Raw genomic sequence first — 26,315 nt, forward strand, 5'->3', positions numbered from 1 at the left:
GCCATTCCTCCTCGGTGCGTCTCCCTGCAGAAAAGAATCATACGGCGTTGCTGACAATAGTAATTAGCTTTCCCCTGACTTCAGTGCTAATCCTCCTTCAAGTCGCTTTGCCTGTTTATCTTTTATTGTTTAAAATTAGATTCTGGCCTTTAGGCAAGAGTGTCTTTTTCTGAGCCTTATAATTTCTTTCCTTTCAGGGGCTTTATCAGGTGGCTGACAACAGAGTCTCTGTTTACTTCCTAGGCAACGTTAATGCTGTTTAAGGTCTAATAAGCCTGCTGTCCTGTCCTGTGTTATTAGGGTGCAAGCACAAACTCACAAAGCTGCTGAGTCCTTACGCTCCCCTAATTGCAGAGCATCCGATGGAAGAAGAAGCGGCAGGCCGGGGCTAGCTTACCGTTATGATGATGGGAGTGCTGGTGTTCAGACAGGATAAAGAAACCAACAGTGTAACTACTGAAAAGAAATAGAGTTTGTAACTACTTGCATGCTAATCCGAAAATTCAGCCTAAAACCGAGTCCAGTGTCTGTGATTATATAAACAAGCATCCATAGTAGGGGGAAGGGTGAGGGGGAAGGGATAGTTAGGCAGTTGGGGTGGACATGTATATTCTGCTATATTTTAAATGGATAATCAACAAGGACCTACTGTATAGCACAAGGAACTCTGCTCAATATTCTGTAACAACCTAGTAGGAAAAAGAATTTGAAAAAGAATAGATACATGTATGTAAATAACTGAATCACTTTGCTCTACACCTGAAACTAACACAACATTGTTAATCAGCTATACTCCAATATAAAGTTAATTAATTAATTAAATGTGCTCAGAGAACAAGTTTCCCTACTTCTCCCCTCCCCCAAAAAAACCATATCATTCTCATACACCACCGTAGTTTTTTTGGTTTTTTTGAATAATGGCAAGAAGATAAGATTTCATTCAAAATAGCATTTAGGAATAAAGAAATATGCAAGGCCTATACGGAGACACCTATAACAACATACCAAAGGACATAGATTTTAAAAATGGAGAGAGAGGTACCTTGTTTCTGAATTAGAAGACTCTGTATTGAAAAGATGTTAATACATCCATGAAGTAATTCAAATAATATCCCAGTTTAGGGGACAAGGTTGGCTTAAAATTAAAAAGTAGACTCTGAAGCTGATCTGGAGAATAAATAGTGAAATCAGCCAAGAAACTTTTGGAAAAGAATAACAAAGGTGATTTTTAACCTTTTTTTGTTGCCTACAAGTTCTTTGTTCAAACAAAATTCTACTTCCCTATTCAAACACTTTGAGTGGGCCCTTTACTGCCTCCTGAATAAAGTTCAAGTTCCTTAAGCTATTATATAAAAAGAGCGTTCTAACAATTTCGGAGGGTATTCTGAACAGCAGTACAATTCTATCACTTAAATAGGGCAGCTCTTTCGTTTACTGTGCTTCCTTCCCGCCTTTGTCTACGTTTTCACAGAGTCCTATTCATGGTACATCAAGAACGCGGAAAGCTTGGCTTTGGGGACAAGAGTGAAGCCAAAATTCTGGACTTGGAAGGGGGAGGCTCCAGAAAGAGGGCGAAGCACCAGGTGCTCAAAAATGCTGACCAAAGCTTTCAACCTGATGCCAGCCAATTAAGTGACGTGGGACTCCACCTGCAGCTTCTCTCAACCTATGTGTGAACTGTGAATTCCAGAGTCCCTTATCTGCAAAAAAAAATAACCCGAGTACTTCAGAATAACAGCCAGAGTGTGCAGCAGGTGCCAGCCTGGGGTCTCACCACTCACCCGCTGCCTGCGTCTATTCTGTGTCACACGGGGAGCCGCGGAGGTCACAGGAGCGGCCCGAACTTGCAGCCTCGCGAGCAACAGAGCAAGAAATCTGTCCAGCTTTTCTCCCAAACCTCTGCTTTGGAGGTTTTTCCACTTGGTTTTCTTTGTTATTGAACTATTTAGTTGATTTACAATATCTTGTTAGTTTCAGGCATAGAGCACAGTGACTAAGTTATACATAAGTGTGTATATATATATATGTATATATATATATATATATAATATTCTGTTCAGATTCTTTTCCATTATAGGTTATTACAAAATATTGAGTATAGTTTCCTGTGCTGTACGGTAGATCCTTGTTGGTTATCTTCTTTATATATAATAATGTGTATCTCTTAATCCCAATCTCCTCATTTATCCCTCCTCCCCACCTTTCCCCTTTGGTTACCATAAGTTTCTTTTCTGTGTCTGTGAGTCTATTTCTGTTCTGTAAATAAGTTCATTTCTGTAGTTCATTGCTCAGTCATGTTTCACTCTTTGCAACGCCATGGTCTATAGCCCGCCAGGCTCCTCTGTCCATGGGATTCTGCAGCAAGAACACTGGGGTGGGTTACCATTCCCTTCTCCAGGGGATCTTCCTGACCCAGGGATTAAACCCAGGTCTCCTGCCTTGCGGGCAGATTCCTAACCATGTAAGCTGCCAGGGAATCCTGGATGGTTTATTTTAGACCCCATATACACGGTTCATCGTGTGATATTTGTCTTTTTCTGCCTGGCTTGCTTCACTCAGGAGGCTTTGGAGGTGCGAGGGCCCCTGCTCTGTGTGGACTCCGCCGCCCGCCCCAGCTGTGTTCCCCATCACGCCCCCCTTTCGGATCAGCCCTTCCCAGAGGGTCCAGGAAACCAAACTCAGTTCTTTGACCTCCTCAGTTCCTGTGTTCTTCCTTCCAGCCCACCTGCACCGTCACACCCTTGCCCTTGGCCTGACTGCACCACCTCTAAAAGTTCCATCTCTCTCTTCCCACGCTGTGGCCCCTGCTTCCTACCTTTCAGGGCCAGTGATGACTTTCTCACTGCTCCTAACCATAACATCCAGCCCCACTTTCGAGTCTTTACTTGAAAAACAGAGGGCCACGGACATCAGAGGAGATGGTGAAATATTTCTGTCGTGACCTTTACTTCTGTGCACGTTGAGCTGTGGGTCTGTTGGGGTGTGACTTCTCTGTGTAAGTCAGTAAATCCTTCTATAGCATGGGTATCTTGGATGAAGGCACAAGCTCCCTGGATCAAGGGTTCTCAACAAGTTCACTTCGCCTCCCAGGGGATATTTGTCAGTGTCTGGAGACACCTCTGGTTATCACAGGCAGGGAGGGGACCGATCCTGGCGCCTGAGTTATTCTTGTTGCTGCTCGGCCGCTCAGTCACATCCAACTCTGCAACCCCACGGACGGCAGCACTCCAGGCTTCCCTTCCTCTGCCATCTCCCAGAGTTTGCTCAAACTCATGTCCATTGAGTCGGTGATGCCATCCAACCATCTCATCCTCTGTCATCCCCTTCGCCTCCTGCCTTCAATCTTTCCCAGCATCAGGATCTTCTCTATAACGAGTCAGCTTTTCGAATCAGGTGACCAGAATATTGGAGTTTCAGCTTCAACATCAGTCCTACCAAAGAATATTCGGGACTGATTTCCTTTAGGATGGACTGGTTTGATCTCCTTACAGCCAAGAGACTCTCAAGAGTCTTCTCCAACACCACAGTTCAAAAGCATCAATTCTTTGGTGCTCAACCTTCTTTATGGTCCAACTCTCACATCCATACATGACTACTGGAAAAACCACAGCTTTGACTGGACAGACCTTTGTCAGCAAAGTGATCTCTCTGCTTTTTAATATGCTGTCTGCGTTAGTCATAGATTTTCTTCCAAGGAGCAAGTGTCTTTTAACTTCATGGCTGCAGTCACCTTCTGCAGTGATTCTGGAGCCCAAGAAAACAAAGTCTGTCACTGTTTCCATTGTTTCTCCATCTATTTGACATGAAGTGATGGGGCTAGATGCCATGAACTTCCTTTTTTGAATGTTGAGGTTTAAGCCAACTTTTTCACTCTCCTCTTTCACTTTCATCAAGAGGCTCTTCAGTTCCTCTTTGCTTTCTGCCGTAAGGGTTGTGTCACCTACATACCTGAGGTTGTTGAAATTTCTCCCGGCAATCTTCATTCCAGCTTGTGCTTCACCCAGCCTGGCGTTTCGCATGATGCACTCTGCATGGCCGTCACATCAGCAGGGTGACGCACACAGGCTGTGGCGTCGAGTGTGTGCCGGCCAGGAATGCTGCTGGCCATCCTCGGATGCACAGGACGGCGCCCGGCGAACTACTTCACCCCAGAAGTCAGTAGAGCCGTGGTTATGAAACCCTGCCTTGTATTTGTGTTAAAGCTCCCTCTGGGGAGGGAGATGGGAGGGAGGGTCACAAGGGAGGGGACATACGTATACCTATGGCTGATTCATGTTGACGTTTGACAGAAAACAACAAAATTCTGTAAAGCAATTATCCTTCAATTAAAAATAAAGTAAATAGATAAAGAAAAGTTCCCTTGTAGTCTAATCCCATATTTCATACACATGCCTCAGTGGAAGTGGGGATAAGAGGAAGGGACTGCAATGTAATCTGAGTAACTAAAACTCAAACCCACAAGTCAGAAGAGGCATTTGGAAATCCTACAATGGGCTTAGGGAGCCACGCCCTTCCATTACCGAAGGCAGGTCGAAGCTGCCCGGTGAGGTGTCGGGTGTAAAGGTGCCTCTAATTGACCTGTCGGCTGGTACTCAGAGCTGACGTGGTCAGGAGTGCTATTTGATCTCTAGTTATTCCAGAATTTCCACTCTCGTGCCAAACATGTCTCTCCAGACGGCTGTTCTTTGCTCTTCCTTAAACTTCGCTTGACGTTCATCTGAAGTCTTCATTTTTCAGAGGTGAGGTTTTTATGTTCTATGTTAAGTCTTCTGGAAAGATATCTGGTTCATCCAAATTGGTGATAAAGGAGGTACCCATAATCTGGTACCGTTCTGGAGGCTAATAGTTGATGGTTTTCTTTGCACTGTATTTCAGGGGCTAAAACGCAGAAGGGGAAACCCTTATTTTAGGCTGTGGACATGTGTTTTTAGTGTTTCCCAGGTGGTGCAGTGTAAAGAATCCACCTGCTAACGCAGGAGACACAAGAGATGTGGGTTCGATCCCTAGGAGGGAAGACCCCCTGGAGGAGGAAATGACAGCCCGCTTCAGTATTCTTGCCTGGAGAATCCCACGGACAAAGGAGCTTAGAGGGCTACAGTCCATGGGGTCGCAGAAGAGCTGGACACAACGGAGCAACTGAGCACACACACTGTGTGTTACAGTCTCTGTTTTCCTTTAGAAATATGTATTTTCTTAGGGAGATTATTCTGGGGATGCTGTTGTAGAGGTTTCTGTACCTTAGGTTAGAAGGTTGCTTACTTCTGATGTTTCCATTTGTCCTGAAGTCGGGTCGTCTTCAAGTCAAGTTGTTCAGCAGGAATGCCTGATTTTAAACCTTTGAATTCGTCCTAAGTGCCCTCAAATTTTTTGCTGTGGGTACTGTTTAAATTTAGGTTATAACTCCTGTGTTCCCCATACTTCCTTTCTATGCATGACATTTGCCAATAATATTTGTAGCCTGACTGATTTCTGGATTTTTCAGTGAGCAGGGTAAATGTTTGTTTCATGGTTCTGATTGTTAGGCACTTTTTTCTCTCCTAGATGTTAAACTGATAGGCAAGATTACTGAGGCCAGAGCCAAATAAATCAGTGAGCATCTAGAAGAAATATTGCTTTTATTTTTAATCATTTTATATTTCTAGATATATAATGAAATATGTCCTTTATTTCTTACCAGAAAGTGTTCTGTTAGCTAGTAAATACAGTTGTTGAAAGTAAAGCATTTTTTTCTGTCTATTCTGATCAAAAATATTTTAAATGTACTCTTCCAAGTGCATGTAGAGATATTTTTTTCTTTGAATTAGGGTTGACTTAGAGGGACTTTTCAGCCTTTTCCTTTATGATGGAGAAGTATGTAATGGATTTCAGTTGTTTTGTCCTCAATATTTTTAGAAAATAATTGGCTGATATTTGCAGTGTGTTGTGTTCATGAAAAACAGAATTGGTTTTGCTAAGAGATGCTTTACTGAAGGTGTTTGTGGCCATTTCCTTGGCCACAATACATGAGGAGTGTTCCTGTGATCACTCTCATCTTGGTCTTAAGGATCAACCGTTCTGAGGAATGGATTGAAAAAACTGATACATTTCCCCCCAAGACTGCTAAGGACTTATTCCCGGGCACTCTTGGAAATGAACTTAATCCCAGAGTAAAATAAGGTAGAAATTACTTTAAATGTGGGTAGAGTTTACCCTGTGCCAGCATTACTGGGCTGTCTGGAGCCTCGTGGGAGGCTCTGGGTGCGGGTCCTGAGACCAGCATCGCCCAGGCCGGGCCAGGTGCGGCTCCCCCACACGTCCTGCCATTTCCGCTCCACTTGCCCTTCTCCTTCCTCAGCTGTGTCCACGGTCTCTGCACCAGGCCTGTGGTTCTTGCTGTCTGTCCTCTGCTGGACGCTGTGGTTTTCTCCTCCCCATCTTAGCTCGGAATCAGGCCAGATGCTGAAAGTCTGGAGGAACCCCCAGCCCACCCCCACCACCCCTTAGTCAGCGGTCTCGCCCACGCCCCCTCTGTTCATCCACCCTCTCCTTTTCACTCTCCACTTTGCAGTCTCCAAACTGGCGCAAGTCTCTTCCATCCTTAAAAACAGATGGACAGGTGAACACATCTCTCCCCACCCAAAACCCTCTTCTGGTTTCTGTCTTCCTCCGGGGCTGCAATGTGTCAGGTACTATATGAGCAGAAACCACTGAAAATGCTGAAATGCAGAATTTCAGCAAGAGAATACAATAGCCAGTGTTTATCTAGTTGCAAATTAAAGGCTTTCTGGACCCTGTTGTCATCACTACATCTGCCTTGCTTAACACCGGTATTCACACCAGCCTTCTGAATAGTGGCTTCCAGAAGGCACTTCTGTTATCTGTTTCTCTACCTACCCATCGCCTGTGTTGACTTCTTCTGTTATTATTATGATGATGATTTGGCTGCCCTGGGTCTAAATTGCAGCACACGAGATTGTCAGTCTTCGTCGCAGCTTCCAGGATCCGACCAGGGCTCAAACCTGGGCCCCCTACATCGGCAGTGTGGGGTCCTACCCACTGGACCACAAGGGAAGTAGTCCCTGTGTTGGCTTGTTCTTGTCACTCCTCTTATTTATGAAATGTAGGGATCCCCAGATTCCTTCCTTCAGCCTAATTCCTGTTATACGCGTGCTACCCTTTTCCTCATCACCTTAAACCAGTTCATACTTGTGGTGCCAAAGCACCCGTTGGACACTTCTAATAAGGCTTTCTGCCCCCACTTCCTGTTCAGCCCAACCAAAACTCGAACTCATCACCTTGCTTAGAAAATCCAAAGGAATTTTAAACATATATATTAAATGAAAAAGAAGTGTGGTGAATTGCTGGGTACTAGGTAGTTATGCAGAAAAAAAAAATTCCTAAAGTCATGCTACTTTTAGAAGAGAGTTTCCATTCTCAGTTGCTGCAAAAATATAAAATACACAAGATTAGTGAGAGTTGATGAGAAGTTATCGAAGTCCCTCGTTTTCCCGGGAGAATCATCCATCCATCCGTCATTTATGAACTGCCCTCCATTCCCCGAGGTGAGCACGTGCGCCCATCCCTGAAGAGCCCACTCGGTCCTGGGGGACAGTGAGGACCACACAGGCAGGAGTGAGGCTGAAGGATGTGGTCGTAGGACCCCCGGCCCAGGGTGGGTGCTCAGTAAGCAGGAGCTGTCTGTGTGCCAGAAACGAGCTCTCTCTCTGTCCAGTCACCTGCCCCCAATATTTGTGTCCACCGGAGGCTGTCAGGATCTTGGCTCGAGGGTCAAGTCCACTGTGGCCTGAGCTGGGCCAGCTGACTGGGAGGTGAATGGCATGCAGGGCCTGACTCCCTCATCTGACGCTCCTCCCAGTGCTCTGGTCTTACCAGAAGACCTTGATCTGGGTACATGACTTTGTCAGTACCCATGGAGTGGGAGATGGGGCTACTGGTCCAGACTGAGCCCAGGGAGGCAGCCTGTCTGCTGACTGTCTGTTCCAGTGAGCATCCCTGGCTGGCTCGGACACGGAGCTCCTCTGTGTCAGACAGTGTACTGGACACTAAGGGCTTGGACTTGGGTTAAAAACTGGGCTCCACTCTTCCAATGTTCCTCTGTGGACACATGATACCACCTTTGTGGGCCTCAGTGTGTACAGGCAGACCTCTTTTCATTGTGCTTCACTTTATTGCACTTCAAAGATACTGTGGTTTGCTTTTTTTTCTCTTACAAATAGAAGGTTTGTGGCAACCCTGTATTTAAGAAATATGTTTCATTAGGTTATCGCTGCCGTAGATAGTGATTCCTCTGATGGATTTGGGCAAAGTAAATTAAATGCCTTCTAAAAAGGATTCACCATGCTACATGCCATTAAGAACATTTGTGATTCATTGGAAGAGCTCAGAATATCAACATTGACAGAAGTCTGGAAGAAGTTAATTCCAACCGTCATGGATGACTTTGAGCGCTCAAGACTTCAGTGGAGGAAGTAACTTCAGATGTGGTGAAAACAGCAGGAGAACTAGAATTAGAATTAGCCTGAAGGTGTGCCTGAATTCCTGCAACCGCATGACTAAATGACATTCACTGACTCACTGGACATGAGTTTGAGCAAACTTTGGGAGATGGTGAAGGACAGGGAAGCCCGGCATGCTGCCGTCCACGGGGTTGCAAAGAGTCAGACATGACTTAGCAACTGAACAGCAACAACATGACAAAACTTATGACTGAGAGTTTGCTTCTTGTGGACAAGCAATGTTAATGGTTTCTTGAGATGCAATCTACTCCTGTGAAGATTTGTTGAAATGTCAACACAGGATTTGGAATACTCCATAAACTTAGTTGATAAAGAGAGTTTGAGAGGAAGGACTCCAATTTTGAAAGAAGTGCTACTGTGGACAAAAAATACTATCAAACATCATTGCATGCTAGAGAGAAATCGTTTGTGAAAGGAAGGATCAATCACTGTGGCAAACTTCATTGTCATTTTATTTTAAGAAATTGCCCAAAAAAATTTTAAAAAGAAAAAGAAATTGCCACAGCAGTTCTTAGCCTTCAGCAACCTCAACACAGAGGCAAGACCCTCCTCCAGTGAAAAGATTATAACTTGCCAAAGGTTCAGATGATGGTTAGGGCTTCTCTAGTGGCTCAGCGGTAAAGAATCTGCCTGCGATGCAGAAGACTAGGGTTCAACCCCTCTAGGTCAGGAAGATCCCCTGGAGGAGGGCATGGCAGGTCACTATAGTATTATTGCTTGGAGAATCCCATGGACAGAGGGACCTGACAGTCTACAGTCCATGGGGTCGCAAAGAGTCAGACATGCCTGAGGGACTGAGCACACACACAGATGATGATTAGCATTTCTTTAGCAATAAAGTATTTTTAAATTAAGAGCCTCTTGAAGATAAGAGAGGGGAGTGGAAAAGCTGGCTTAAAACTCAACATTCAACAAATTAAGATCATGGCATCCGGTCCCATCACTTCATGGCAAATAGATGGGGAAACAATGGAAACAGTGACAGATTTTATTTTCTTGGGCTCCAAAATCACTGCAGATGGTGACTGCAGCCATGAAATTAAAAGACACTTGCTCCTTGCAAGAAAAGTTATGACAAACCTAGACAGCTTATTAAAAAACAGAGACATCACTTTGCTGACCATATAGTCAAAATTATGGTTTTTCCAGTAGTCATGTATGGATGTGAGAGCTGAACCACAGAGAAAGCTGAGCACTGAATAATTGATGCTTTTGAACTGTGGTGTTGGAGAAGACTCTTGAGAGTCCCTTGGACTGCAAGGAGATCCAACCAGTCCATCCTAAAGGAAATCAGTCCTGAATATTCATTGGAAGGACTGATGCTGAAGCTGAAGCTCCAATACTTTGGCCACCTGATGTGAAGAGCCAACTTACTGGAAAAGTCCCTGATGTGGGGAACGATTGAAGGCAGGAGGAAAAGGGGATGACAGAGGATGAGGTGGTTGGATTGGGTATCACCGATTCAATGGACATGACTTTGAGCAAGCTCCAGGAGATAGTGAAGGACAGGGAAACCTGGCATGCTGCAGTCCATGGGGTCACAAAGAGTTAGACATCACTGAGTGACTGAACAACAATGACAATTTTTAAATTAAGGCATATACATTGTTTATTAGACATAATGCTTTTGCATGCTTAATAGACTACAGTGTAGTGCAAACATCTTTTTTTATTTGCTAGGATGCAAAAACCTCTTGTGACTCTTTATTATGACACTCACTTTATTGCAATGGTCTGGAACCAAACCCACAGTATTTCCAAGGCATGCCTGTGTAAAATGCTTTGTAAACTGAAAGGTGTGGTGCAAGTCTCGGTAATCGCTTTATGAACCAGCTTTACTATATGGAGTGTTTTTTTTTTATTTTAGTCAAAGGGATCCATGGGAAGTTGTGCATGTAAGCTCACTGTTTGTAGAAGTAATATAGAAATGTTTATTCTGCTGAAACCAATATGACTGGCGATTCATGTTCATGAAAAACAGCTGTGATGGCTATGATTTGGAAAAATGGTTTTGTGCAAGTTATCTAAACAGCGAGGTGGCCAAGAACCACCCTGCTCTCCCTGCCGGCCCTTTGCCTTGTCCTGCAAACCTGGAAGGGTTTGTCTTGGTTGCTGTAGCTTTCAGAACCAAACCACAGAAGCAGGCAATGCTGGTGAACCTAGCAACAGCCCAACACCATGGAGACCAGTAAACGAGTTAGGGTGTGGCCCCAAAGTGGTTAAATGTTGTGGCGTTTGCTGGTGAGCTATGAGTCTGATGTTCCCAGAACAAAGTTAGATCATTCTACTTACCTTTTTGTCCTTTATTAGGCGTCCCTTAAGAAGTTAAATTCCTACACGTAATCTTCTTGCGCATTGGAGAACTGCTTTTGAGATCTGGGACATTACACTTTTGGGGGGACGGCTCCAAGCAGCATAAGCATGGTGGCTTTTAGGAATGCCTGGGACAATTGGAGCTTTCACAAAACCTGAGGCCCTACTCAGGACAGAGTCCCTGGGTTTAGACAGTACCTGGGTGCTTGTAGGTGAGTGGCTGCCAGCAGCTTGGAAGGAGTGAAAGTAGGGATCTTGACCAAAAGAAGGGAAAATAGAACCTGTGTCATTGACCTCACAGCTCTTTATATAAAGACCCTGGGCCCACGCTGGAGCAGTCAGGATGGATGGCCACCCTCTTCCTGACCCCTCCCCTGTCCCCCTCCCCCATTTTGTAGCTCAGATCTTTCAAAGGTGCCCTGGGTTTCTTCTGCCAACCTCCCTGAAAATAGAACCTGGGGGCTTCTTGTCTGATTTCTTCTTACCTGACACTCTTAGGTGATTCTGGTTTTGTCTTTCCCAATATAAAGGATTTAGATTACTCTGCCTAGTGGAGGAGGAAATGGTGACCCACTGCAGTATTCTCACCGGGAAAATCCCATGGACAGAAGAGCCTGGTGGGCTGCAGTACACAGGGTCTCGGTGTCGGACACGACTGAGCACACACACACGGCTCGTGACCTAAAGCTGTGAGCACCAGGGTGAAAATGTAGTGCACGTCCATGGTTTCCATTCAACAAAATGTCACTTTCTTTGACTTCTGCGTGGACTTTCCCAGCACCAAGTGTGTAGGCGCCACTCAGTAGTCATCCTCACAAGTGTCCTTGGTGAGTTTAAAAAACAAGAGCGGGGGGGGGGTGGTGGTGGTGGGCACTGTCAGGAGGGGGCCCCAAGAGGGCCCCTTTTCATTGGAGAGCTGCTTATATCAAAATGAAGGCAACTACACCCTCTACACTGTGTTCTGGGGCCCTGGGGTCTAAATAACACAGAGAAGTGTAAATTCTGCAGCATTTGAAATACAGACTGACATTTGCCCTACAGCTGGGACCGGTCTGAGCTGTCCCCCCAGGGTGGCTGGCTGGAACACATGTCAGAATGTCGTGGCCTCTCATCTAGAAGGATGTTGGTACAGCTGCTGCTGCTACTGGGTGGAGTCAGAAATCTCTTGTGCCTTTACTATTATTATCTTACTGTTGGTGTTGTTAGTTTGTTCCTGGGACTAAAATTAATCAGCCAGTTGCTTCTTCTGCGACAGTGTCCTGCCACCTGGGGCTTCTGCAGCTGGACCTTCCCATAGCTTCTGTGGGGGCTGTGGGTTTGTTGTCTTCTCTGGGGCTACTCACGATCTCTCCCAATTTTCAGCCATGTCAACCTGTTGTTGCCCAACTTCCCTCCAGATGCAGAGCAAGGCAGGCAGGCCCGGGTGCCCTGCGGGGGGTTTCTGGAGGCAGGGGGAAGACAGGGGGCCAAGAGGCAGCCAGGTGGCTCCGCCGACTGTGCTCCAGGGGCCCTCCCCTTCACCCTGGCCACTTTCATTATCACTAGCATGTTTCAGATGAAACTTGAGACACAGGGGCTAAGTAACTTGGTCACAGTCCTACAGTCAGTGACAGGGCCAAGAACTGAGCCAGAGGGTTTAATTCCAGGGCCCACTTCCCTATGCAGTTTTCATAAAGCTGGTAACTAGCAACTGGAACGGAGAAGGCAATGGCACCCCACTCCAGTACTCTTGCCTAGAAAAATCCCATGGATGGAGGAGCCTGGTAGGCTGCAGTCCATGGGGTCACTAAGAGTCGGACACAACTAAGCAGCTTCACTTTCACTTTTCACTTTCATGCATTGGAGAAGGAAATGGCAACCCACTCTAGTGTTCTTGCCTTGAGAATCCCAGGGACAGGGGAGCCTGGTGGGCTGATGTCTATGGGGTCACACAGAGTCGGACACGACTGAAGCGACTTAGCAGCAGCAGCAGCAGCAACTGGAAGGCCACCTGGGAGTTGGGGGGGGTGGGGCGGGAGGTGCAGGTATCTACAAGCATTGCCCTGAGACCAGCAGGACAAATGAAGCCTGTTCCCTGTGCCCGGCTCAGGGAGATGTGGTCATAGGGTTCCAGGTGGCAAGTAGCTATAGAATCTGCTGATCTACATCAGAATATTCCAACTGAAAGTTCCCAGAAGGCGATTTTATTAACGGGTTCTCCTTCTCATCCGTGGAACTGTCACTCAAATTATCTTTGCTTTCCACCAGAGATTCCCCAAATCCCATAAGTATTTACACAAAATAACTTACAATTATTTTCTCCAACGTGTTTAATCAAGAATTGTTAACACACTAACAGATTTTAAAAGTGTTATAGCAAGAAGACAAGGTATTAAAGGTATGCATTTCAGTCTTTCTGAAAATTATTCTTGCGAACCTGACACTGCTGTGCATTAAAGCTTGGCGGCTGTGTTCAGGACCTCATCAAAATTGTTGACACCTGCTGTTTCTGCCACAGCGGCCACTCTGGGTCTTCACTGGCCTTGCATTTCTGCTGCCCCTACTCCCTCCAACGTTGGAACCTCCCATCCCCCCAGAACCTCCTCTGTCCACACCTCCCCCCGTCCCCCCCACACGTGTACACCCTTCCTTCCAGAGCCCCCTCCCCTGAAGCCAGAGCGGGAAGGTGAGCGCACACAGGCCGCCGCGCGCTGACTCTTTACTGGGAGCTAGGTTAGGGTGGTGGAGATCGAGACCGGGAAACCGGGCGACGGTAACATTTCAGTGTGCATTGGTGGTCTCTCAAGACGCTTGCTGGAGCCGCCTTTCCAGAGACCTCGGCCCAGCCCTCCTGTTGAAAGTTTTCATTTTGAGGCGGGGAGGTGGTCTTTTCTGAGAAGGGCTTCTGAACACGTGCCCCCTGGGCAAGGTCAGCAGGGGCCGGGGCCGCCTGGACGCGGGGTAGGAGCAGGGGGCGCCGCGGGCGCGGGGCTTGGCCAGGACAGGCTGGCATTCTGATGAAAAGCTGCGTCCTTCCTTCCCGTAGCTCCCGCCCCGGCCTGGCGAGGTCGGGACACGTTTCCATGATTTGCTTGTAGGACTTCTAAAGAACGAGTCACGCGTGTTCTGGGGCTGGAGGAGGCGCGTGCGGAGCCGCGGGGGCCCCGTCCCGCCGCGGACACTCCCCCTCCGCGCGGCCCCGGCCTCGCACGACCTCCCGCAGGACCCTGGACGGTGCGGCCAACCTCCCCCCCCACCCCCGCCCCCACCAACCCCGGCCCTGAGACCCCGGATCCGCGCCGAACCTCATTCTTCCGCCGCGGCTTCCTAAGCGGGAGCCGGGCAGGGGGCGCACCCGGCCCTCAGATGCTTGTTCTCACCCCCGCGGGCCGCGCATTCTGGTCGCCCTAGAAGGCGGCCCTTTCTCCGGGGGACGCGTAACGGGGTACCCCGGCCAGCAGATGCTGCAGAGCTCGGGCGAGGCTGCCGTGTCCGTAGAAGCTCAATTTGGCCTGAATTTGGGGCCGCAGCCCAGCACCGACGGCGCAGGGGCGGGGTGGGGGGGGGTTGGGCGAAGGGAGAGGGAGGCGGAGGCGGGCGGGGGCGCGGCCGGGGCCTGGGGAGACTGTCCGCTCCGCCCCCGGAGTACCCCGCCCCCAGAGGATCCCGCCCCCAGGACTCCGCCCCCCAGGACCCCGCCCCCGCGCAGAATCCTCCCCCGCACCGACCCCTCCCCAAGGGGAGCCGGGCCCCGCGCGCACCTCCCCACTCCCGCATTTTCCAAAGGCCCTCAGTTCGCCCTCCCTCCGCGGGTGGTGGGCGACCGGGGCCGGCAGGGGGTCTCCTCCTCTGGTGGGGGCCGGAGACGGCTGCGTGGTGATTAATGACCGCGCCGGGGGGCGCGGCGTGAGGGCGGAGCGCGCCGGATGGACCCGGAGGGCGGCGAGGGCGGAGCGCAGGGGCGGAGCTCGCGGGAGGGGGCGGCCCTGTCTCCTCGGCTCCCCGCGCCGCCCCCCGCCCCGGCCCGCCGGCCCCGGCCACCTGCGCCCCGCCCCTGCGGCCGCGCCCGAGCCCGGGAACCGCGGAGGCGCGCTCCGCCCGGGCGAGGGCAAGGTTGCTGTCCCGACACGCGGGTCGTCTCCGGCACCGCGATCCCACCGTTCTCGGCATGCGGCTGCGCTGAGAGCACGCCCGCGGATCCCGGGAGCCCGGCGTCCACTGAAGATCTTTGCTGGCTGTGTGAGAGGGTGGCCTTTAGCCGGCAGGATGACCAACCCTGCGGCCGCGCAGAACCAGGAGATAGACTGCCTGAGCCCAGAAGCTCAGAGACTGGTAAGAGGAAAACACGTCTTCGAAACGTTTGGTTCTGACTGCGAATGTTTGGACCTTGTGGATGTACTGGGGCCGGCCGAGGGCGGGCACCACCTTCCACCGCAACCATCTGTGCCTGGTGAGGTGTGGGTGGGCCCCGCCTGGCCGGGGACCCCCTCAAGCGAAAGTCCGTCCCCTCGCGAGGATGTGCGGCAGGGCGGGGGTGGGATGTGCTCGGTTCAGTTAGCGGTTTCGTTTGTGCCGCCCGCCTTGCGCCCCGGAAAGCACGTTTTCTCAGACGGCGTTCCTCGCCAAGGTGAAAAGGAGCTCCGTCTAGTCCGCTCTGGCCGCATTGACGGGCTCGGCCCAGTTGAGTGTTTCGACCGCGGATCCAGCCGAGATCTGAGACCTGCGCGTGGTTTAGAGTTTCACTCGGAACTGCTAGTTTGGTGTTTCACAAAACACAGCACCCGGGCCCTGGTGGCCAGGGGCGGTGCCTTCGCCCTGAGGCTGGCACCCCCAGTGGCTGGGTGGTTTGGAGTGCTTATCCTTCTCTGGGCCTTAGAGCCTTCTCTAGTTCCCCAAGACTTCAGTTCCCAAATGCTCTTTGGCTGGTCTCCTGGGGCCTCTGCGTCTGGAGGGGACCTTTCATCTGTGGGCTTTTGCAGTTATCCAGTTCAACACCCAGTATTGGGACCTTGGATGTGAGGCATTAGATAGAGTCCGGCAGGGGATGAAGTGGGGAGGGTTTGTAATTACCCATTTTCCTGTGGCTTGTGGCTGATCATGAATGGGAATATTTAAAAGTGAAAGGGTGCAATTTGGAAAAGACATACATTATTAAGTTAATACTGTAGAGAGAGAGACCCTAGATTTCCACTTTATTGGGCCTTTGTGGAACCTTAATCGAAGTGTGAGCCCCGAATAATCACTCCTTCACCAGGCGGGAATTAACTACCTGCTGAGTATTTCTGGAAGGTTCAAGATGAATGAGACTGCCCTGCTCTGAGCTTCCTGGTCAACCCCAGAAAGGTGTAGCAATAGATTCTGGTGAACACACACTTGAAAATTGCATTCCTTACTGAGGACTGTCAGGTGGGTATTATTTTTAATGTCCACATTCTGTGTGCTCCCCTGGCCTCACTTAAGGTTCCAGCCTCGAACCAGACCCTTGGAGCTGGTTCCTACCCCTTCTCCTAATTGGGAACCTGCAGAGAGAGCCTTGCGTCAGCATCAGGGACGGGCCCTTGGAAGAAAGAAGGACGGGAATGCTCTGAGAAAGGCCGGTGCTCCCAGGAGCCGCCTAGGCAAGCCATAGATGGCAAGAACAGACTGATGTTAGTCCTGGGCAAGATTTGAGCTCAGAGGAATGAACTGCTGGGCACGGAGAGGAACAGAGTGGCCGTGGGGAGCGGGGTCTGAGTAGAAACAGCACCTCTTGCTCGACGGCAGGCCATGCAGCGTCTCCTTAAGCCTTAACTTACCCCGGGATCGGGCCTGGTGGAGATGTGTGCCTCACAGAGATGCTGCCGGGAGCCGGTGCCGGGAGAGACTGGAGCAGCTGCTCACTGAGAAGGCGCCCACCTCCTCCTGCCCGCGATTCCAGGATCCAGTACAGTCAGAAAACTAAGGCTGTTTCTCTATTTTGTAAGTTGTGAGCAGAATTCGTTTGGCAGTGATGGGAGGCTATTTGTGTCCCCTCCCAAGTCTCATCATATTGTGGGGTCCTGTGCCAAGGTCCCCAGGTCCCATTTATTTGGCTGATGGGAGGCTATTTTCAGTCTTTATTCTTCTTAGGGTGAACGCACGTACATTTCTCTGCAGCCCTGTTAAGGTACTTGATTAAGGATTACTCTGAGTTGTTACAGAACATATGATGTATGCCTCTTATTACCCTTCTAAAACCCAAAAATGATGAATTGTGAAACATCCTTGGTCTCAGGGATTTTCAGTAATCAGTTGTGAACTTGTAAGAGTTTTTGTTTGTTTGGGAAAGGGGTTGTTGGGGAGGGGTTTGTTGTTAATTAAAAAACAGCCAAAAAAAATTTTTTTTAAAGTAGAACGTGGGGAACAGAAGTAAAACACAGTCCTTGTCTTATGACGTTAGTGGTTGAAAGGAAACAAGTGGGGTGGGGTGGGGTGCGGTGGGGTGGTGTGGGGGTAGGGTGTTGGGTGGGCCATGTCCGAAGGACTTACCCAGCAGCCACCCTGGGCATTAGTATTCCAGCCAGAGAAGGGTGGGCATTTCAGACTGGTTTGTGCCAGCTTGTGTTCAGTGCTAAGTGACCCTGTGTCCCGGGATCAGGGGTCCCCACTGAAGGAGGAGGAGGGCCGGGCCCCATGGGGGTGAGGCCAGAGCTGGGATTGGCAGGAGGAAGTGGATTTGTCGAGCTCCTCCTCAAAGCAAAAAGCAGGATCTGAGCAGGAAGTCCAGGCTCCTTGCAGGAGTGGACGGTGTGGAAACCATGTTTCTTTAACTTGGGTAACTTCCCCGTGTCCACGCCAGGTTGTGTCAGCTGGCTGCTTTCCACATACTGAGCAGCACTGAGTCCTCACAAACAACCAGCCCCATCCTGAGAGAGGCTGTCAGGGGGAACGTGGACCCCCCAAGTCTCATCTCACTGTAGGTACCTGTGCCCAGGTCCCCTGGCCATGGCGAGTGGAAACACACAGTGCTAGGGTGCCTGGCCCGGCTTAGCCCAAGACTCTGGTTGTTGGAATCCAGGTTTGTTTTAGATGGATCATTTCCCCAAGCACTTAAGATATAAAAGCAGTAAGTTAGGTCTTTTCTCTTAGTAGTAAGAGTGTCCCACTGGGGCAAAGATGGAGACTCAATTTCCCCTTTTCTTTAAGAATTAGTTTCTGTTCAGCCTGAACTAATGTTAGCGGAGCGGAAGCCTTATTTGCACACTTTTTTTTTTTTTTTTTTAGATCCTGCAGTCTAAACTGCTACTTACACTGAGCACAGGAAATCGCGTTATTTATAGCGGCTCAAGTGTTTTCAGACAAAGTTGATTGGAGTATTACCTGATTAAGAGTGAGGTTCTTATCTAGTCTCCACAGAATTACGAGGTCGCATGTTGGTGTGATGTGTTTGCTCCTCAAAAGGCAATGTTCAAGAGGAAATTCTTATCCTTGAAAAATCAGGCTGTGTGACTCAGCAAAGGAAATGTTTATGACCGATTGGTTACTCATATGCCAGTGTTTCCAGAATATCTGATCATACTTAAAAGTTTTAACCTCGGTGCACCATTGGCCATAGGGTTTGGGTTACTAACCTGTTACAGCAGGAAGGCTGTTATATCTCACTGTATGTTAGACATGGGTCAGAGAGAGAGGAATTTTTGTTACTTCACTGCTTTTACTCTGGGACACCCCAATTTTAGCGTGTGTGTATGTTTTAAAGCAGGTTATTTCCATATTTTCATGGAGTGGATTTACCAGAATTTTACTGTTCAGACTATCTAGAAAAAATAAAGTAAATAGACTTCTAATTTAAACAAAGCACTGTTTTGACTACATCCAAGATTCAGTGATTCAGAATTCCTATGCGTTTGCTAGTGGACTACTACTTAAATCCCCTTTCTGAGACTGATGTTTTTGTTTAGGGGAGGGCCAGAGTTTCAAGTGGTTTTCTCCTTCTTGCTCTAAGTTGAGAACTTTAAAACCTCTGTGAATACTTTGGTCTGGACTCTGAAGGAGAGCTACTTTGTAGTTTAAATTACTGTAGAGACTTACTTTTCGTTTTAACAAAATGTTTCATTTATGTGTTTGTGTCGCAGAGCTTGGGACTTCCCTCCTGGCTCTTATCAGAGCAGCATCGCTTCTGATCCTCAGGTCTGTGTTCTTATCTCTGGCCAGCGGGTGTGGAATTCTCGCTGGGGGTGAGAAACAGGAGTGGGCTTTGGGTGTGGGTGGGGTGTCTCCCCAGCAGACTCACTCCTGGTGGGTGCTTCGGCATGCCCGTCTCCTCCCTCGTCTCCTAAGCCTCCTCTGAGCTGAGTTCCCTCTGCTGTGACAGACACTGTACAGGTGGACACAGCGGGCAGCGTTTTCCAAACCCCCAATGTGTCAGCACTCTTCAGCATTTCCTGTAGCAGTCTTCTGTGCCCTGGCGGATCTCAGAGGCGGTTGGGTTATCTCCACTTACACATAAAGAGAAGATGGGCTCAGAAAGTTCAGGGGACTTTCCCAAGACTGCACAGCCACAGGCCGCGGGGCCCGTTGGGCCCAGGCAGGCTGGTTCAGAGCTGGTGCTGGTCACTGCCACCCCCATCCTGCCTGCTCGCGGGTGAGGTCTGGCGAGGCGGCAGGAGAGCACCCTTGCTGTTGTCAACCTGCCTCATGAGCCCTGGGCCTGCACAGCCCCAGGGTCAGGCCGAAGGACTTCTTTCTGCTAAGGCAGCCTCTTCGGACACATGTCCTTGCAACCGAAGTCTTGATTTGATTAACATTTCCTTTCTATTTCTGGTAGTTTTTCAGACAAAAGAACACTCAATGGGTTATTTTTTCTAAATAAGGACATGAATAGAAACCACATAGCTGCCAGCATTTTTATTTTTCTATAGTTCATACCGTACCCACGTTTTAGCCATCACTTGGGTCAACCCACAGTGGGAACTGCTGGGTACCAGCCTCATTCCCACATGTTGTAAAGCTCCTCCCCACCATTCAAGCAGATGAGCCTGTTGAGGATGGAGATGAGAGCTTCTGGCTCTTTCCTAGCTGGTTCCAGGAGTATCACTTGGGCAGAGGAAAGGGCGTTAGTAATTGTGTGCCACCAGCGTGGGAAAGCATGGGGCTGCTGGAGTGTCCAGTCTTTTTTTGAGAAGGAACAATGTCAGTGTTTTGTGTCACCTTAAAGGTGTGTGTGTCTGTGTGTGGTTGGGGCTGGGGAGGGGCTTCCCAGATGGCTCATTGGTAAAGAATCTACCTGCAATGCAGGGGAGACAGGTTCAATCCCTGGGTCGGGAAGACCCCCTGGAGAAGGACATGGCAACCCACTCCAGTATTCTTGCCTAGAGAATCCCATGGACAGAGGAGCCTGGTGGGCTACAGTCCTTGGGGTTGCAAAGAGTCGAATACAATTTAGTGACTGAACAGCAAGAGAAGTATGCGGTTTACAAGGAAGAACCTAAACGGGGCAGGTGAAGCGAAGGGCGTGGAGCCCAGATGCATGGCCCGGGGGGAGCCTGTCACGTGGAGCGCTGCTTAGGTGAGGCCAGGCTGCTGTTACCCGTCACTTGTCAGTCACACACGAGGTTATTTGCAGCCATTGTGTCCTTGCTTGTAGCTCCAATATGTTGAGACCATTGAAGGAAGTATGAGCATCCCTCATCTCAGAAAAACATTTAAAATGTATTAACAGCATCTGGTCCCATCACTTCATGGGAAATAGGTGGGGAAACAGTGGAAATAGTGTCAGACTTTATTTTTGGGGGGCTCCAAAATCACTGCAGATGGTGACTGCAGCCATGAAATTAAAAGACGGTTATTCCTTGGAAGGAAAGTGATGACCAACCTGGATAGCATATTAAAAAGCAGAGACATTACTTTGCCAACAAAGGTCTGTCTAGTCAAGACTGTGGTTTTTCCAGTGGTCAGGTATGGATGTGAAAGTTGGACTGTGAAGAAAGCTGAGCGCCGAAGAATTGATACTTTTGAAGTGTGGTGTTGGAGAAGACTCTTGAGAGTCCCTTGGACTGCAAGAAGATCCAACCAGTCCATCCTGAAGGAGATCAGTCCTGGGTGTTCATTGGAAGGACTGATGCTGAAGCTGAAACTCCAATACTTTGGCCACCTCATGTGAAGAGTTGACTCATTGGAAAAGACCCTGATGCTGGGAGGGATTGGGGGCAGGAGGAGAAGGGGATGACAGAGGATGAGATGGCTGGATGGCATCACCGACTCGATGGACGTGAGTTTGAGTAAACTCCAGGAGTTGGTGATGGACAGGGAGGCCTGGCGTGCTGCGATTCATGGGGTCGCAAAGAGTCGGACACGACTGAGCGACTGAACTGAACTGAACTGAACAGCAAGAGAACTTCTTGCACGGAAGATACTGTACGCTGTTTTTTTTTAGTTTTTATTTATTTAGTTTTACTTTTGGCTGTGCTGGGTCTTGCTGCACAAGGCTTTCTCTAGTTGCAGCGCGGGGGCTGCTCTTTGTTGGGGCGCACAGGCTCCTCGTGGCGGTGGCTCTCTCGCTGCAGAGCGCGGGCTGTGGGTGCACGTGCCCCCGCCGTGTGGCCTGTGGGCTCGGTGGGTGCGGTTTTCAGACTCCGGGGCACAGGCCCCGTGGCTGTGGCACTGGGCTTAGTTGCTCCGCGGCATTTGGGACCTTCCTAGACCAGGGATTGAACCCGTGTCTCCTGCATTGGCAGGCGGATTCTCTACCGCTGAGCCACCAGGGAAGCCCTAAGTGTGCACTGTTTTTATTCATCAGCTTGAGTGCAGGTCGTGCTAACCTGAAGATTGTTTTGTGAAGTTTGAATAGGTAATTGCTATTAGCCTGCTGTCTGTTAAGTAACATGAATACTTTTGTTCCTGATTAAAATGTTTGTTCTTTGGTGTGTTTCTCTGAGAAGCAAAGTCAGGAGATTTCCAGTAGCAAAATGGGGAAAGAGAACTCTGTGGACTGTCTCAGTGTAACAGATAATTCACCTCTATGTAGAGCAAACATTTCAGAGGCAAAGCAAGCTCCCAGAGATCATGTCACCCGGTTTCCAAAGTGATGTAATTTGTCCAAGTTCACATAATGGGCCAGCGGCAGAGCCAGAACTCCCAGCTTGGTCTTGAGACCCCTCTCAGGACAGTCTCAGTCTTTGGAAACCCCGGACCCTGCTGAGAACACCACCACCTGGAGAGGTGGTTTCTATGCCTGGTCCCCTGAGACCAGAGGATGCGATGCTAGGACTCCATCTCTGGGCCCAGACACGGGTGGCCTTGTGAGGTCAAAGCTTCTTTGAAGGTTGCTGTTCTATCGTAAAATTCCATGATCGTTTTATGGTCCATAACTCATCTGATTTGATTTTGATGGCAACATGGTGTTTTAAATAACTGATTAAACTTTAACCTGATTAATCCTTAGCTGTATGTCCTCCACATCATCAAGTAAAATTGGTAACTTGTTTATTTTGTGGCTTCAGCACTGGCCCCCAGGCCTGTGCCCTGAACCTGTGGTCAGGCTGTTTCCACAAGTGTGGACATGCAACAGACAGGTCCAGCATCCCTGTCGCACCCCAGAGTTTTAAAAAAGGGGTTCCCAGTCATGTCAGGCCCAATGTCCCTTTTTATAAAAAGTTTTTAATATCCTTGTTACTAAACCTGAAATGAAATTCCTAGGTGGTAGAAACTACCTTCACACATAATTTCAAGTCAATATAATGTTTGAACTGTAACATTAAAAAGAAATCAAATGAAATTAAAATGCAGGAACAGAATGTGAACATTGTGACTAACTCTTGGGAAGGTTCGGAACAAAGTCATGTATAATCTTTCCTGATTTCCATGCAGATTGCATTCCTGGAATATTCAAAATATGTTGAAACTACTCATGACGTATTTTGAATTTACGTGTGAGTCGAAATCAGTTTGTAGGTCTGAGAGTTATAAATGTGGTTTTTGGCTCTGCTTGAGTAGCCCGTGGGAAAGTTCCTCGTTGTGCAGGCCTGCCCGAGGACAGGATGGTTGGCATGCCATGCCCTGCCCCCAAATGCCTTCAGTCTCTGCTCCAATCACTGTGACTTCCCAACACCTGCCCCCTCCCCCCGGCATTTCCTAAATGCCCTCTGAGAGCTGGCACATGCTCCCTGACAGCATCATCCCAAAGTGCCTTCTCCTCCCTGGCGATCATAATTACAGTCGTGGCTGGAAAAAGCAGGCCCCCTCGTGGAGAGACTTACCACGATTGCCTGAGCGAGGTGGTTGGAAAGATGAAATTCGAGACTGGAGTGCAATGCCCGTGGAAACCGAGAGGCACGGGGAGGGCCGTGGACACACATACAGAGACCCGGATCGCCACTGAGTCTGAACTGCCAGCCGGAATGTTCCTCTCCTGCTCCTGCCTGTGCGGGAGAACACATGGCCCCATCTACTTGGTCGCTTTGAATAGCATGCTATTTTTAGAATCTACTGCATATGAGGAGTTGGGGGTTTATGCAGAAAACAAAAGTTGGTCCTGTTGTCAGTTCCTGTAGCCAAGTCAACTCAGCAAAATAATAAAGATCAGAGCATGCATAAGTAAAATAGAGATTAAAAAATTAGAAAAGTTCAATGAAACCAAGAACTGGTGTTTTGAAAGGATGAACAAAGTCAGCAAACCTCTAGGCAGGCTCACCAAGGAAGAAAAGAGAAAGGACCCAAATCAAAGAAGAAATGAAAGAGGAGAAATAAGAACGGAGACCCCAGAAATACAAAGAATCATAGAGAATACTATGGACAGCTGTATGCCAATAAATTGGACAACCTAGGAGAAATGGGCAAGTTTCTAGAAACACAGCCTGACAAAACTTGGGAAGAAACAATTAATTTGAACAGACTGACCACTAGAAGTTAAATAGAATCTGAAATTTAGGGGGGAAAACCTCCCTGCAAACAGAAGTCTGGGACTAGACAACTTCACTTGGGAATTCTACCAAACACTCAAGGAATAACTTATATGTATCCTTCTTAAACTATTCCAAAAACTGAAGAAGAGGGTACACTCCCAGATTCATTCTGTGAAGCCAACACCCTGATGCCAAAACCAGACAAAGACAGTACAAAAAAGTGAAAGCTACAGGCCAATATCGCTCATGAATGTAGATGCAAAAATCATCAACAGAATATTAGCAAACCAAATACAACTATACATAGAAAGGATCATACACACAATCAAGTTGGATTCATTTCAGGGTCACAAGGATGGTTCAACATCAGCAAATTGATCAGTGTGATATATCACATCAACAAAAGGATAGAAACCACATGATCACTTCAGTAGATGTAGAAAAAGCATTGGACAAAATTCAACCTCTCACCGGAATGGTTATAGAGGGAACATATCTCAATGTGATAAAAAGCCATTTATGATAAACCCACATTCAACGTAATAGAAAGAAAAGAAAAGTGAAGTCGCTCAGTCGTGTCCTGCTCTTTGCAACCCCGTGGACTGTAGCCTACCAGGCTCCTCCGTCCATGGGATTCTCCAGGCAGGAATACTGGAGTGGGTTACCATTTCCTTCTCCAGGGGATCTTCCCAACCCAGGGATCGAACCCGGGTCTCCCGCATTGGAAGCAGACGCTTTAACCTCTGAGCCACCAGGGAAGCCCATCAACGTAATACTCAATGGTAAAAAGCTGAAAGCCTTCCTGCCAAATTCAGGAATAAGACACAGTTGCCTGCTCCCATTACTTCTATTCAACATAATATTGGAAGTCCTAGCCATAGCAATCAGACAAGAAAAAGAAATATAGAACTTACCTGATGGTCCAGTGGTTAAGAATCTACCTTCCAATGCACAGGACATAGATTTGATCCCTGATCTGGGAACGAAGATCCCACATATCAACAGCTAAGCCCATGAACCATAACTAGAGAGCAGGTGCACTCTGGAGCCTGTGTGCCAAAACTAGAAAGCAACAAGGAATACACAGGCCCCAGTGAAGACCCAGCACAGCCAGAATAAAAATAGGTAAATAAGAAATACAAGGTATCTAAACTGGAAGAGAAGAGGAAAAACTGCTACTATCTGTACATAGGATGATACCCCATATAGAGAGCCCTGAAGTCTCCACATAAAATCTATTAGAGCTAATAAATGAATTCAGCAAGATAGCAGGATACAAGATTAATATTTAGAAACCTGAACCTGTTGCATTTCTTTAATAAGAAAATATCAGGAAAATAACGTTTAAAAAAAATCCTGTTTAAAATCACATAAAAAAAAAAAAAAAAAGCCCAAAAAACGTAGGACTAAACTTAACCATGGTGGTAAAAGAGCTGTATGCTGAAAATTATTAAGTGTTGATTAAGGAAATTGAGGAAATCCATGGGGTCACAAAGTGTCAAGACACAGCTGAGCAGCTGAACTGACTGAACTGAACTGAAGGAAATTGAAGATAATTCAAAGAAATGGAAAGATATCCCATGCTCTTGCCGACAAAGGCCCATATGGTCAAAGCTATGGTTTTTCCAGTAGTCGTGTACGGATGTGAGAGTTGGACCATAAAGAAGGCTGAGTGCCGAAAAATTGATGCTTTCCCATTGTGGTGTTGGAGAAGACTCTTGAGAGTCCCTTGGACTGGAAGGAGATCAATGCAGTCCATCCTAAAGGAGATCAGTCCTGGGTGTTCATTGGAAGGACTGGTGCTGAAGCTGAAGCTCCAATACTTCGGCCACTTGATGCGAAGAGCTGACCCACTGGAAAAGACCCTGATGCTGGGAAAGATTGAAAGCAAAAGGAGAAGGGGCAGCAGAAGATGAGATGGTTAGATAGCATCACCGACTCGATGGACATGAGTTTGAGCAGGCTCTGGGAGACAGTGAAGACAGGGAGGCCTGGGGTGCTGTAGTCCATGGAGTTGCACAGAGTCGGGCATGTCTTAGCAACTGAACAACAACATAGATCAACAGAACAGAGAGCCCAGAAATAAATCCACATACCTATGGTCAAACTTCAGCAAAGGAGGCGAGAATGGAAAATGGCAAAACAGTCTCTTCAACAAGTGGTGTTGTGAATACTGGACAGCTGCATGTAAATCAATGAAACTAGAACACTCCCTCACACCATATAAAAAATAAACTCAAAATAGTTTAAAGACCTAAATATAAGACATGACACCATAAAACTCCTAGAAGAGGACATAGGCAAAACATTCTCTGACATAAATTATAGCTATATTTTCTTAGCTCAGTCTCCCAAAGCAAAAGAAATAAAAGCAAAAATAAAATGGGACCTAATTAAATTCAAAAACTTTTCTATAGCAAACAAAACCATAAACGAAAAGACTGGAAGAAAATATTTGCAAAGGGTATGACCAACAAATAGTTAATATCCAAAATGTACAAACCATTCCTACGTACAGCTCAATCTCAATAAAACAAACAACCCAATCAAAACATAGGCACAAGACTTAAATAGACGTTCTCCAAAGGAGACATACAGATGGCAACAGGCAGATGGAAAGATGCTCAACATGACTAATTATTAGAGA

The 26,315-nt window shown here is 47.9% G+C and overlaps 1 protein-coding gene and 1 long non-coding RNA gene across 51 annotated transcripts in view; one reads left to right on the top strand and one right to left on the bottom strand.

Annotated features, from left to right (window-relative positions):
• Positions 1-26,315, top strand: part of LRRFIP1 (LRR binding FLII interacting protein 1) — a 160,342-nt gene that overhangs the window by 52,512 nt on the left and 81,515 nt on the right. For 4 of the 50 annotated variants that reach the window (XM_043877594.1, XM_043877559.1, XM_043877562.1 and 1 more), the window contains exon 1: positions 14,731-15,140. The exons of 7 other annotated variants lie outside the window; for them this stretch is intronic. In XM_043877594.1, the coding sequence (XP_043733529.1) occupies positions 15,075-15,140 (66 nt within the window). In that variant the 5' untranslated portion in view covers positions 14,731-15,074. Of the gene's footprint in view, positions 1-14,637; positions 15,141-16,423; positions 16,767-26,315 lie in introns of those variants that run through there. 39 more of the 50 variants (XM_043877600.1, XM_043877569.1, XM_043877567.1 and 36 more) reach the window with 27 other exon arrangements.
• On the bottom strand, positions 13,121-14,454 carry LOC122677500. The gene is made up of 2 exons (XR_006335812.1): positions 14,114-14,454; positions 13,121-13,911 (listed from the first exon to the last, which is right to left on the bottom strand). It is a non-coding gene; the product is annotated as an uncharacterized LOC122677500 (long non-coding RNA).

The sequence above is a fragment of the Cervus elaphus genome, chromosome 20, assembly GCF_910594005.1.
Source record: "Cervus elaphus chromosome 20, mCerEla1.1, whole genome shotgun sequence".
Classification (NCBI taxonomy): Eukaryota; Metazoa; Chordata; class Mammalia; order Artiodactyla; family Cervidae; genus Cervus; species Cervus elaphus.